The sequence below is a fragment of the Syngnathus typhle genome, linkage group LG7 (genome assembly GCF_033458585.1).
Source record: "Syngnathus typhle isolate RoL2023-S1 ecotype Sweden linkage group LG7, RoL_Styp_1.0, whole genome shotgun sequence".
Lineage (NCBI taxonomy): Eukaryota > Metazoa > Chordata > Actinopteri > Syngnathiformes > Syngnathidae > Syngnathus > Syngnathus typhle.
In genome coordinates, this window is record NC_083744.1 from 16,995,412 (window position 1) to 17,010,580 (window position 15,169).

At 42.2% G+C, this 15,169-nt stretch overlaps 1 protein-coding gene across 1 annotated transcript in view; it reads right to left on the minus strand.

The window, feature by feature from the left end:
* Positions 1–14,794, minus strand: part of LOC133156962 (FERM domain-containing protein 5) — a 30,253-nt gene extending 15,459 nt beyond the window's left edge. Inside the window, 1 exon segment of the mRNA XM_061283120.1 lies at positions 14,526–14,794. Coding sequence (XP_061139104.1) covers positions 14,526–14,627 — 102 coding nt within the window. The 5' untranslated portion in view covers positions 14,628–14,794.
* Positions 14,795–15,169: the final 375 nt, after the last annotated feature.

A 15,169-nucleotide genomic window follows, 5' to 3' on the forward strand; every position in this document is an offset into this window, starting at 1 on the left:
ATCTGCAGGGGGAAGCGTCTATAGCACACAGGCGCCTCGTCGAATTTGCATAATGAAGCACTTGAGAAGACTATTGATTTAACGAGTCAGCGAAGGCTTCGCTTCCTCGGAGCGATCCGCAAGCGCCAAATGCATTAGCGGCAACGCAGCAGATTGACGGCTGCGTTTGGAGAATAGCATTGAAGGAGCAATGCAAGGAAGTTGCAGGACACAAGAGATAAGGAGGAGCCTGGAAAAGTCCTGGCGAGAAAGCGGAGAAAAGGCGTCAAGCTATTTTGGAGTCGATAGCCGCCGTTGAATCCACCCCGCAGATGGAAGAGTGTTTACTTGACAGACACATTTTGTTTACATGTGACTTTGCCATGTTGCTCGCTCACTGGTGGAGCAGATTTATCATCCCTGTATCGTTGAAATATTTACGATACACAGAATACAGAAGATAAACACAATTCTCGCGTTAGCTCTTGCGCTAATAAACTCCATAGTGTCTACTGTGTTACTATTCTGGTGCAACTGGCACAACTGAGGAACGCCAAGTAAAGCAGGAAAAGTTGAAAAGTGCTTCACTTTTTTGTGAATAGCTTGACAAAAACACTTTTGTGTGCCAATGACCCAACACACAAAAGGTCGACGCGTTTACCGTAATTTTCGGACTATAAGTCGCGTTTTTTTTCATAGTTTGGGTGGGGGGGGCAACTTATACTCAGGAGCGACTTATATACATATATAGTTTTTTTTTTCACTTTTTGGGGCATTTTATGGCTGGTGCGACTTATACTCCGGTGCAATTTATAGTCCGAAAATTACGGTACATACACCAGATTTTACCGAAGATAAAAAAAATCCAACACTGATTAGCGCTAAACAGTGACATCATAATAGAGAGAAATGAGCAAAATGATTTTATTGGTCACACGCTTGAGTCACACACCCGCTGTGAAATGCTGCAGAGCTCTTCAGCATCCCACAAAGCTGAGCAAGCCTTTTTGCGCTGTGACATGAAGCGCACGAGCAGTTGCTGGCTGTGCTGCATTTGGTTGGCCACCAAAACAGCAAGGAGTGACAAGAAGTGTTGACATGTCGTCTGAGGAATTTGGCACGACAGCTTATTTGGGAGATTTACTGCGGTGTCACTTAAGGAGGAACGTCCTTATAGGCTCATCCTTTGATGACTTGAAACTAGATTGCTGCTTTAATGATGACGCTGTCCGATTCATAAAAGTCCAATTTTCCATTTCTTTTCAGGGTGAAGATTTGTGACGTAACAAATCTCCGATAGTTAAGACAACCTCGATCGAGGTTAATCAGGGAGGGAGAATGGAACTTAATTAGTTTCCACGCTCTAATATGAGCTGGTATTTTGAGCCCAATCTGGTTTCACGGTAAGTCTCTTAGGATGAAGCGACAAAAGTGGAACAAAAAAAATAGAACTTTTAGTAAAAGCTTGTTCTCCCTGAGGGAGACATGGTGCCGATTGGCTTGCGGAGCCAAGGTGGTCCCAAGGTTAGATATTCTCCCTAGCAACTATATATATATATATATACTGTATATATATGCATATACATTTCTGCCAATGTTCTGTACTGTCCGATATTTTCCATAATATCTCTGTATATATATATATATATATATATATATATATATATATATATATATATATATATATAAAAGCACACGGTGTCAGGATGTCGTACAGATGAAATATAGCTTAGCATTATATTGCACGTCAAGGTTCAGCATTGGCAGAGCTGGAGGGGGGGCCGTGGGGGCAATGCCCCCCACACCCTCCAGCTTTTATATTGGCTTGTATTCACCCAGAATGAAGACATATTTTTCTCCATAAGCTGCTTATAGACAGCCACAGCACATTTGGGGTTTGCAAGCTCATTCAACACAGAGTAAATTTTTTTTTGAGGCAAAAACATCTTCTAAAAACCAGGTGTTCTTATCATTTACATTTGATTCGAACAAAAGGGTTCTCCAGAGACATTTCTGGCAGTCTCATAGCAACAGCGGTAACCATGAGCTGAATGAGAGGTAGTACATAAGGGATCCAAAAGAGGGAGCCACCAGGAACCTGAATGAATGGGAACTGTGAGTGTAGGAACTTTTTGAAATAGTGACCCTCTGACAACAACAACAACAGGTTGGCCTTCCCTGGGGCCTTGCGGTGTATGAAGCACTCATAGCTACCAGGGGGTGACTGGACGGCGTGGCGGCCATTTTGAAAAGATCATGGTACCGTGAGTGTAAGAGACGCCCAAAATAAGGACCTTCAGGTAAAATCAGATGCCAACCTAAAGGTGCTGTGGAGCTCCTCAGAGATTACAGCAACACCCTGCCAATGGGATCCCAAGATGTCAAAACTAAAGTACAATAATGAAATTAAATGTGATAGTTAGATGCTTGAATTAAAATAGAAGTAAAATACCAATGAACAGTAATTGATGAAATAAAATTGACAGCTGAACATTAAAATCAAGGGGATAATAAAAGTAACAGTAAGATAGTGAATGGTATGAAATGGATAAGCAACCTTTGTACTCAACAGGGACAAAGGACGCAGCCATATTTGAAGACACTACTCAGGGTTGATAGGAGAATGAGAGGTAGTACACAAGGGATCCAAAAGAGGGAACCACCAGGAACCTGAATGAATGGGAACCGTGAGTGTAGGAACTGTCTGAAATAGTGACCCTCTGACAACAACAACACCAACAGGTAGGTCTTCCCTGGGGCCTTGCGGTGTATGAAGCACAGGGAAGTGGAAGGAATTAAGTTCAGCATCTCCTTAGGTCGTGCGTTGTAATGGGACAAAGGAGATTGCTCAAGAATATAGGAGCATATTTTTGTAGGCTGGTTCTCACTCTAATCAGGGTGGATTGGTCCTGAGTTCTTCCGCCTTGAATGGCTTGACCTGGATACCTAGCGGTGTTAACGAAGGGTCAAAGTGACTTAGAGTGTGAGTGCTCAGGGGCTCCAGTGCTCTTGGACCCTGATCAGAGGAGAAAGGCAGCGGTTCACTGCGGCTGGTTCTCACTCTGATTGGGGCGGATTGATCCCCAGCTCTTCTGCCCTGAGCGGCTTGACCTTGATACCTAGCGGTGTTAACGAAGGGTCAATGCGACTCAGGGGGTACGTATGCGGCCCCCCTGAGTTCCGACTCTAGGAACAATGCACGCAGGGTGTGGTGGTCCAGAGCGGAAGGACCTTAATCGAGGCTCAGTCTTCTATGAGGTTTAGCCTCGCTCATGCAACAGCACATTGCACCACACACGTTAAAATTGAACTCTAAATGATGACCTGGAACAGGTTGCCCCTAATATTCACGTCCCCTAGTCCAGCTTAGGTGACTAGGCCGAGGATGCACCGGGACCTAGGCGATGTAGAGTAGGGTTTCTTTTTCAGCCATTCCCTCCACAGGTATTGCAATACAGGTGAGTTCCCTCTAGGTACTCTGTTTGACTTCCCTGGGACAAAGAAGATTGCTCAAGAAAGGAGCATACTTTTGCAGGCTGGTTCTCACTCTGATCAAGGTGGCTTGATCCTGAGCTCTTCTGCCTAGAATTGGCTTGACATGGATACCTAGCGGTGTTAACGAAGGGTCAAGCTGACTCGGGGTGTAAGTGCTCAGGGGCTCAAGTGCTCTTGGACCCTGATTGGAGGAGAAAGGCAGCGGTACATCGTGGCTGGTTCTCACGCTGCTCGTGGCGATGTAAAGTAGGTTTTCTTTCTCAGCTATTCCCTCCACAGGTATTGCAACACTGAGTTCCCTCTAGGTCCTTTGACTTCCCTGGAGCCTCGCGATGGAGGAAGCACAGCAAAGTTGGAGAAATGCATCCAGCATCTCCTTAGGCGAGTTCCCTTGAGGTACTTTGACATGGAACAAAGAAGATTGCTCAAGAAGCATTTTTTTTGTAGGTACAACTGAGAGGAGAGCACTGGGGAGGCACCGCTTAGTCAGAACTGGCTCCAGTGCTCTTGGACCCTGATCGAAGGAGAAAGGCAGCGGTTCACCGCAGCTAGTTCTCACTCTGATCGGCGTGGATCGATCCCCAGCTCTTCTGCCCTGAGTGGCTTGCCCTGGATACCTAGCGGTGTTAACGAAGGGTCAAGCCGACTCAGGGGGTAAGTATGCGGCAGGGATGTGCGATCCGAGGAGGCAAGGTAGGCTTGCTACGTCTACAGTCATGAACCTCACCTCACCGCACGTCACTGAGCATTGCATACAAAGTCTTTCTTAGTGAATGGGAAGGAGACTTCAGGACAATGTAAGGATAGCAGTGCTCAGCCTTTGTGAGGTAATGCAGGCTCAAATTTATCATCAGCCCACACAGCTTACATAAGCTACAGACTTAAGTGTTAAGTGACGCAATTTTAACAGCATAGAGGCCAAATAGTCAAGCAGTGACGCTTTATAAGTTTTATAGCCCCCCCAAATAACCCAAATTTTTTTGAATTATTATTTAAAATACAACTATTGTGACACCAGTCCTGGAATTTTTGATGACTCATCTGGTATGGTTAACAATTTTTTTAAGATATAATAAATGACAATATTACCTTTTTGAATGCATAAAAGCACAAGTGTAGCGAACGTCTTCACATGTGAGATTTAACTGAAGTTTTTAAATGTCTTGAGGCTTCTCTGACTATCGTGATGGCTGCACAGTGACTGAATGAGGTCAGTGGATTGGCGCCACAGGTAAAATGGAAATGGAAGCATGTGGACTGACAAGACAGAGGGACTGATGGAAACGCAGGTGAGTGCTGATCTAAAAAAAAAAAAAAAAGCTTTGGGGGTGCTTAGAAAGATCTTAAATTGAAGGAAACAACAATTTGGGCCTCCTCTGTCTCTTTAAGATGAGCACCGTCACTTGAAGTTCAAAAAGCTGGAACAACAATGACGTGGAAAGAAGAAGCTAAAAAAAAAAAAGGTTGGGTCACTTCACAGCAAGCAGCCAAGGGGAACAGATTGCTTCGGCTCCGCATGATCACAGTGGGGACCGACCGCTTTGAAAGGGGTCTTTGTTTGCCCGAGGGGGGGAAGCCAGAGTGGCACGGCTTGCTAGCAGAGGGTGGCATGTGCTTTGGCGGAACTGCAGGCACTGGGGTGGCGTGGCAGGCAGAGTCTTTTGCTGCGGGTCTTCGTTCCCTTTCCAACATCTAACCAGTCATGCGGTGTGGAAGCCGTGATGTCATCCGGAGCTGCAGGCGCTCGCCATCTATCAAGTCCATTCTCTTTCCAAAATAACTCCAAAGCATGCTTCCGATTGGGCAGCATTTTTATTTTTATAATCGACACATTGGGTCAACATATCTGCCCCTCCCCCTTTAGAGTGTTCCTTGCAACTTATCCGGAAGGATAAGAAGCTTCAGCAGCAAAACAGCTGAGTTGTTTTGGTCAACAGAGATGCTAAATCTGGTTTAATCCCACCAGAAGAGACTTTCCCTAATTAATACTATATTCTTGCCATATCGCTGTAATCCTTGTGGTGGGATGAAGGCACAGACATCCTTTCACTTTCATTACTTGTCAAGAGATGGACTCGAGCATGCTATCCAAAGTTGCCAATTACAGAAAATTATTACAATAAAGTTGGGTGGCCCGAGAATGCAAAAGAAGGACCCTTTTTTTTTTTTCTTTTTTTTATTCATATAAAAAGCAATGCCGCAGGAGTGTGCAGGCGGCCTTAACCGGGACCCACAATTTAGGACTAAAACTGTAATCCGAGTCGCCTTCAGCCCAAAATGCTGATCTCATTACCAGCGTGTAATCAGCCTTTTTAAATGACAGGACGAAGGGTCCAACCCCCCCACCCGATCGCATCCATCTGCTCCACTGGGATTCAGTCCTACTCTCCTCGCCCGCTGGAATAGAAGAGTTGGATTAGCAGAACGTACTAATGGCGCCTGCCTTCAGGCACTAATTACTGTACCACAATAAGCAAATTCTCATCTGCAAGCTGGGTTGGCTCATTGGAGCATTGCCACTCACTGTTAGTTCCTTTTTGTAGCTTTTTACTTGCATCAAGAGTATGTTCATAAAAAAATAGCAGGGGAGAAATTAAGTCAGAAATTAGGCACTGCTTCCTCCTACTCCTTGTCAATCATTCTTTGTTGTTTTTTTTTCCAGTTTGGTTTTTATTTTTTGTTTCAGTGACTTAGATATAGCACTTTAAAGTGTTATTTTTTTTATTTTTTCATATTTTAAATATGTTCGAAATAAAGCTATATCAAATAAAATGAAAATATATTCTGATTGCATATATAATGGGTTTGACGTAAGTATAGTTGAGCGGTTATGCGGCACACCTGTAGCGCCACGACCAAACGAGCGGTTGCCATGGATAAAGGAAATTATAGAACGTCAAGGATGTGGAAAAGTCATTTTTCTCCAGCTCCCACTCAGGCCTCACAAGAGCGTGTTTATGATGTAACCAAAATGTCACCATTTCCTGTCATCAATTAAGATGATAATGTCACTTGACTATTTTTCTTATTTTTTCTTCTTCCCATTTCAAGTATAAATGGCCACCGACTGCTCGGAAATATGAAAGCACATTTCACACAGGGGGGATTATTCCAATCCATATACTAACAGACAGTAAGGGCACATCTTTATGCTGCATGGAACCAAATTCTAAAAGTAGGATTTTTTTTTTTTTCCCCTCTTCTATAATCCTCTCAGTTGGTTACATAAAACATCTTGATTGAGAGAAATAATCCACTGCTGGGTGTCAGAACCGGGTCAAAGAAATAAACCTCTGGTATGGGTTATGAATTAACATGACATATCATATGCGAGACACCCAAGCAGTCATATTTCTGTTTTTTTTTTTTTCAGCAAACAGTAAAAGCAACAAAGACTTTTTGTGACCATTTCAGTTTGTCCGACCGTTGCCACGTTTCTCTCAGGGACGCTGTGACTCACCGCCAACACCTTAACAAATGACCTTGTCACTTACAATTGCGCTTTGCTTTCTTCCATCTGTCATTTGTGTAACTCTCTACAATTATTTTTGCAAAATTCACTCTTTGGAACATGCGTGATTATAAATTGACGCAATAGAACATGAAGGGCAGCTAGTAAGTTCAATTAAAATGCAATATTATTTTTAATACAGCTCAGGTTTTTTTTTTTTTTGGTGCTCTGACTCAGAGGCGAGAGAGTTTGAGCAAATCAAATCAAGGTTCTGTTTGGACTGAATGAAGTGGTCGCTGCAGTATTGACTGACAACTCCGGCCAAGCTTCTCAAGGAGTAAACAGGAAGTGACACTTGAGGAGTCTATTCAAGAAGGGCACTGGCTCTGGTAGATATTTTTTTGGGAGGAGTAAATGTTGAGAAAGGAGCGATATATCAAAGTTATCACAATTTATGTTCTGCTGCAGGCAAGGAGAAATGGTCCACATTTAAATTCATGGGATGTAGGTGGCAGTGCATTGTGAGATTGCGGAGTCAAGAAGTTGTCTGATTATCCAACATCCACAACACTCACTCACTCACGGCTACATAATTCATCTAGTCACTCATCTATTATTTATTAACTTGCAGAATTTAGAACCCGACTGGTTGAGGCAAGGATATAATTAGAGCAAAATAACAGAGAATGTTCTGCGGGCTAAAAAAGAAATGCTAGTGTTTTCTTTAGGATAATCATTTTTTGTGAGGATATCATTTTCATCAGTGGATTAAAAAAAAAAAAATCAAAATATTCAGACAACTCAAATGACTTTTAAATCAGGTATTTGTACAAAATAATCTGGAAAAGTATGTCCAATACATTTTCAGAAATGCAACAATATTTTGCTAAACTCTTTTTAGCATTTGTTGTAAAAACACACGACACAGTTAAATGAAACTCTAAAGACCTGGCAGCAAGATTGACGAGTTGGCTTGCTGCTAAGGGAGCACTCCTGGGTGCTTTTTATAATCTTCTCCTGTCCTTCATCAATTATGAAGACAAATTTACATTGAGTAGAAAAACCACACGTGTCATTAAAGCACAGAAGAGCCCAGAGTGAAATAAATCAATAAGGATCGAGCAGCAAAATAACAATCTGAAAAAACTCATTGAGCGTATCGACTGTAAAAATATCAACAATAATAATGTTGCGCATTCACACTTGGAATTGTCCATGTAAAATTATAGTCCACTTTAAATAATACAACCACGCAATTGTTTATAATTTAAAGGGCTGGCACTTACAGATTAGCTAATAGTAGTGGTAGAACATCCTCATGACTCATTAGCTGCATTGTGCTCCAGGCAGCATGTGGGCAGAGGTGTCTAGGACTTACAGCGTGATGATGTTCTGTACCGGCCTTGAGGAATGACAAAGATTAAAAATAGCATTGTTCGTCCAAAAACCATCCTTGCGTTTACCCTCATGAGGCTCACTGATTACAAACAACTACATTTACACCGATCGGAAAGCTTCAAATAAACGAACATGGCACGTTTTTGGTTTGTTTGAGTCCACTCAACATGGCAGAAAAGATCAATGTCTTCCCTTTTTATTAGTGCATTGGTAGCCAAAGAGGCCAGTGGCTAGTAATCAAAAAAATCAGTAGGCCCCATCCGAATGATTTAGTTGACGGACATGGCAAAATCGCCGCTGACAATACAGCGACAACTGTCCCGTGGCCCGCAGTGAAATCGGGCTAGCTCGCCAGCTCAATGAACACAATCGAGTGAGAAGGAATCATCACTGCTTAAAACAATCCCCCGTGGATTGCAATCCCACTGCCATATGGTGCACCTCCTGTGTGCGTGTCCATGTGTGTGAGTTCAACTAAAACAAAACCCAATCTCATTACCGGAGGCTGTGGGCGGGCTGCACACACACATACACACACACAAAAAAAAAATAATAATACGTACATTGGAATAAATATGTTATGAATTTGGATGGATAAGTTTTAGATAACACACAGCGCAGGTTGTATCAAAGATGCTCCAGGGACATGCATAGTGATGATAATAATATGCACAGCTGCTGAACTCTAAGCCTATGCCGCCACTTGGCCTGGAAACCCATTTGCCGCCAAACACCAACACAGCATTTACATGCTACGCTGCTCTCTTGTGATTTCTCAGTGAGAAGTCTGGAAATTGTCCCCTGGTACATTTACAGACATTATGGAACACGGCAGCCATGCGTGCAGATGAGCTTTTAGCTTGTATGCAAATCTTTCTGCGGGAAAAATGATTTCAAGGATGTCCCGTTTTTTCCATATGTATGTCATTTTCAGGTAATTTGAGCAACAACCGAAGCATCGTTCGTATTTTTCAGATATTAGCATTTTCTTTATGCTGCCTTGGTATGATTTGTGTAAATGTCCTATTTTCAAAATGTATCTAAATATATGATTAAACACGGTATGTTATATATGTATATATATATATATATATATATATATATATATATATATAATTTTATTTATATATTATTTATATATTTATATATATATATATTTATAATATATTTATAATTAATAAATAATTAATATAATAATAATATATATATATATTGTATATATGTATCATTGTATATATATAATGATACAAAATATTTACCAGTGATTGTTTAAAAAAAAAAAAAAAAAAAAATCCTTCAATTTTACTGTTGAAGTCTCACAAGATTTGTGGACACCTCATGTGATGGTTTGTGGGTTTTTTTTGTTTTTTTTTACTTACCAGGCACATTTTCCTTATTGTTTTGGTGAAACTCCACCACAAAAAGAAAATCAAACCTCCTTACTGGGAGTAAAGCTAGCTTAGTGATGGTTCCTTGGCTAACTTTGCTTTGTTTGTCGTGTCTGTCCATTTATTTGCTCCTCAAAGACATTCATCTCTTCTGACGGCTGGGCTGACACACAAATAGAAAAGGAGAAACTACTTATATGCATGACTTGCCACCAATGTTCTGCAAGCCTGGAAACTCACGGAACAAAAAAGATCCAAGGCAGGTTTTCATTTGATTGTAGATTGGAACAAAGTATTGACTGACCGATCCGATACCACGCAAACACACACACTCGCGTAGAAATAACGATCCTCACAAAGCAACCGACATTTCCTCCACGATCCACGATTGATTGTGTATTGTACTTTAATTCTATATAATTATGAACACCAAAATGATTTGCTTTCAGTCAGGGCTCCTCGTCAAATCAGATGATGTTGTCTGGGATGCTTGTCAACACCCATGGCGATCATGTTCCATCTATACAGGGTTAGCGTGATCCCATTTATTCGTCCAAGGCCACATATCTAATTCTATACACGAGGTACACAAACTCATCTATCTGTGAACAAGGAGTGGCCATACTTGAGAACTTAATAGGAGGGAACGGCCCACAGAGCATACAGAGGAGGCAACGGTTTACAGATGAAAGTCAGCTACGAGAAGGAAGGGCGAGAATCATTAGCTCCAAACACCCCGCAGTGAGCCAGATACAGGCTGAGCGTGATGGAGGGAACCCGTGGCGCAGATGAGGTCGGGATGACAGGATGAAATAACAGGAGGACAAAAGAGCGTGCAAGGGGAGGGAAGTGAGCTTGTAAAAATATACCCTCGCCAAATGAGAAGCTTTCATTAAAATTCAGGACTGTTTGGGAAGTACGTTTTGCCGTTCATTTTTTTTTTTCCTCCAATAGACTAGAATGATCAAAAGTGAACCGCATCTCCTGACAAGCAGGCCACGCTATAATTTATTGGACATGGCCCAAGAGAGGCTAAGACCCTCATTAGCCGAATAGCTACCGCAGAGACGTTACTCTAGGAGTCCTTAATATTCAGGCTTGCAGGCGGAACATGAACCAAAGCCCATTTCTGCTCCAGACAACACAACACAATGGAGGACTCAGTAGACTGACAGGCGGCGTCCCTCTTCTCCGCTCTAAAAGAGACACTAGGGAATAGGAGAGGACCGCTTATTCCAGCCACAGGAGAGAGAAACCAGTATGGCTTCGAGAGGACTTATTACAGAAGCTTGACTTTTTTTATTGATTGTACACTGGTGCCATGAGATATGTTTGTTTTGGTCAAAATTCACAAAAAACTCTGTATACGTCTGAAATTAAAATGCGGTAAATCCAATGCAGCCTCCCAAAAGAATCCACAAAAAGTATTGTAACGTCTATAATATTATACTGTGTAAAAAAACAAAACAAAACACTAATTATATCATTAAATACAATCTATAATTTTAAAGAAGTCAACAATATAAAGGAACAGTATAAAAAACAGACCTATCTCTTCCCACAGCTTCTCAGTACGGCAGTAATATGAATGGCTCTTTGCAGAGGATAAAGACTATCTTTACGAGTATTGAAATGTAATACATCTACATTTTTTTTGCTGCTCTGCGTGTTCCCAGATAAGCCTTGTTAAAAGAGGAACTGCTAATTTCATAGATTTAATAATACACATTCGGGGTCCGTTTAATAGTCCTAATTTATTGCGTTGAAATCTCAAAGCTGTTTGAGAGCTAGCATAAAATCAATGGTGGGGATTACGGGCTAACCTCCTGCAAAAAGCTGTTTATCAAAAAAAGACATGCAACTGAGAAACGGCTGATCCCACATACTGTAACAAACTGTCAAAAACCAAAAAAGATTGGCGTGGGCTGCGTGTCAGATCTTCCCAGCCAAGCTCGGCTAGACGCAACAGTGATGTAATCCTTAATTGCGACTCACCGTGTGCCATTGGTTCATGGCGCGAAATGCAAACGACTCTCTCCCGAGGTTGCCCCTCATCAAACATTCACCACTGTCACACATTTTACTCATTCATGCCATGTAGCATAGCAACAGCGTAGCAGCTAAATCAACACGTCTATCCAGGCTAGCATGCTAGCTCACGTGGCTACATTGTAAACAGAAACGTTCATTTGAATTTAAAAACGACAAACCCTTTTTTTTTTGTGTGTTTTATACAGGTTTGTAATCCTCTTATACTTGTATCTGTGAGAGCTAACATAAGCGAGGATCCTCGAAGGGGCAATCCTGACCAGTGAGCAATCTTACGTTGAGTTTGGGTAACTGTGGCATCACCGTAGCAACAGTTGAGATGCTGGCACTCCACTTCAAAGTAAAGCACACCAGCTCACCACTTCACTAAAGAGACTCCAAGTCGGCAGAAGGAACATTTGGACCTGTTTATTTTCCGTCACTGCGGTAGTGACAGTGTCGACAGCTCAAACGTTCCCATTTCATATTAGTAATATTCAATTTGGGTTGAAATGAGGGTTCGTTGCGTGTAAACTATAATTAACTCTTGATTAGAGTGGGCCAGAACAAAGCAGGCAGTTCATTAAATCGTCACAAACAAAATACAGTCTTTCTAAAGCAGAAAAACTGGTGAGAAGGTTTCTAATGGGAGAGAGCAAGATACAGTAGTCTTGCTATAAAAAAATAAAAAAGGCCTCTCCTAAGTCCTCACGGATAAGCACAGATTTTCTCCCGTGTCTGTGGTGACCGTCTTTTCCACTCTCTGAGTCTTTCACACCAATGTGCAGGCACAGATAGTTTAAGACCTCATTTTTGGAAAGCAACTGTGAGACGTTACTTTTAACGAACCATTGGGATTAGCTCCAAAGAAGCAGGCAGGCACTTTAATATCGGCTGAACATCCAAAGCTCTGAATTTAGAATACCGTTTTTTTCCATGTATAATGCACCCCCATGTATAATACGCACCCTAAAAATGGCATGTTGATGCTGGAAAAAAGCCTGTACCCATGTGTAATACGCAGCCAAATTTTGACTCCTACTTAAGTCCGTAAAATGATTTCAGAAAAAAGATCATCTTTGGGAACAACCGGATGTTATTCTGCCGGTCAGTATCACTGCGCATGTGCTAGCAAACTCGATAGCGAAGAAATGTTTCGGATTTGTGTAGGGTACATTGTGACAGCAAACGAGCAGGTGATCGAGCTAGCATCTGATACGAGAGCATTGTGTTTGTATGGAACGTGTTTGAAGTGAACAGCAGAGAAGAAAGTGCATCTGTAATGGCGGCCTCCGTATCATATCCGGATTAAAAAATAAAAAAGTGTACCCATGTATAATGCGCACCCCAGATTTTAGGACAATAAATTTGTTAAATGTTGCGCATTATACATGGAAAAAAACGGTAGTTGCATTTCAATGTGATTTTTTCTTTTTTTTTTGGTACGTTTCTGACCTGACAAAAAATCTCAGCCTGCTGTAACGCTGCATTAATATCACAGTCGAAGAAGCCTAAAGGCAAAAGAAGGTTTCGGGCTCAACTGTCAACTTGAATTGGAATGACAGCTTCGACGAATGATGGAATGGCATTTTTACTTCCTCCAAAACACACATGGGAGAAATCTGTCATTCATTGACCATCAATTACATTTGGGGATGATGTTCTTCTTCAGGCCAGAAACGAGGCAATTTTGACACTTTCAATTTCAATCTTTCACTTTCCGCCCGCTTTGGCAAGAAGACGGAGCTCTAGAGCTTTCTCCTCTTTCGCTCAACTCCCCTCCTTTTTTTTTTTTTTTTTTTTTTTTTTTCCATCCATGCTGACGTCAGCCGGCCTGACCACGCGACTCTGCCGCAAACAGGACACCTGCTGGCCTCAGCGTCCGTGTCTCTGGCTCGCCGTTCGGCCGGCGCAGGTTTGCTTACAACAGTCCACATCTTCACGTGGGACATAGAAAAAAAAAAGAGTAAGCCTGTTGATGATAACAGATATCAAAGTAGGAAGAATCTGGAAGGTCTTATGAATGTTTCATCGTGCTACAAGGCAGGTTAATGTTGCCTTGACAAGGCTTTAAAGTGTTGAGGCAGGAAAGTCTCTGAGGATATCTTTTAATCCCTAACTGCAGCATCCACCAAAAGGAACAAATTGTTTTGGATTTGATGTGACAGGTTCTTTTTTTTTTTTATAAAGTGGAGCATCATCAAAGCTTGGACAGTTGCTACAAAAAGATGCCAACAGTTCTTTTTCTTTGTGCAGGTGTAAAATTTGTGTTGACTGTTTGATACATTGAGGAGGATTAAAGGATAAACTAAAATAAATAGTATATACTTTCTTCACACCAGTCTGTTTACTGTATGAAAAATGTCAATTTTAATTGGCTGAACTCACAAAGCTACAAGCTAATGCTACAATGATGCACCTCATAATGGCTTTCACGAGGTCAAAAGGGCAATCGCCATTATTGCCCTTCTACACTATCATAAATTGACGGCTTCGGACAATCTGTCATAAAGGCTGTTTAAGTCAAGTGTCAAAGGTGCAAAAGCAGGAGGATAGTATCATTAAAAAGCGACAAAGATGACCCCCCCCCCTAAACCACATCTCAGAGCACTGACAGAAAATCTGGCCTGGAGCTGATTTGTTTTGACAATAGTGGGTCACGAGGGGCAAATGCATCACCGTGAATTAACGTGAGGTTGTGCAAAATGACAAAAACGGAAACACACTCGGGGTCAGAATGCATCGCACAACGGACAGGTGACTCACTCACTCACTCCCTCACTCACCTGAATGGTGCACGTATATTCCGAGTCGTCCAGCAGGCGGACGGTGCAGCTGTATTCCCGCTCGAGATTCCTGACACTGCCACTCACGAATCGGCTCAACATTTTCGCAGAAACAATAGTCAGCACAAACTGCGGCGGCGGCGTGCACGTCAACGTCACAACGACCACGATCCCGGGTCCCGTAAACAGCCCGCAGCCGCGCGTCGAGTCGCGGAGCTATGCACCATTGCGGTCCGCTCGTGGTGGCGTTTTGTTTATTACTACGTCGTGCAATGGCAAGGAAGGAACAATCCCAGGACTCCCAGTGACGCGCCGCGACGCTCCGCTCTGCTGTGTGTGTGTGTGTGTGTGTGTGTGCTTGATGTCGGATTCTCCCCCACCACATCTCCATTCACGGTCACTTGGGCGGGCGCCAATGAAATCTGACGTCAAAGTGAACCAACCGGAGGGCCAAAGTTTTTGTCCCCCCCCCCCCCCCTTTAATTATCATTAATTATCACATTTAACTATCGCTCGCTTCCTATACTAGAGAAGGTTTTAACACAAATTTTTCTTACTATCGTCCCTGGCTGTAAAAGAGCCCAAATTCAATATTTATGCGGATTAATTTTGTTAGGCAGGATGAATTCAAATTCAAAATGTGA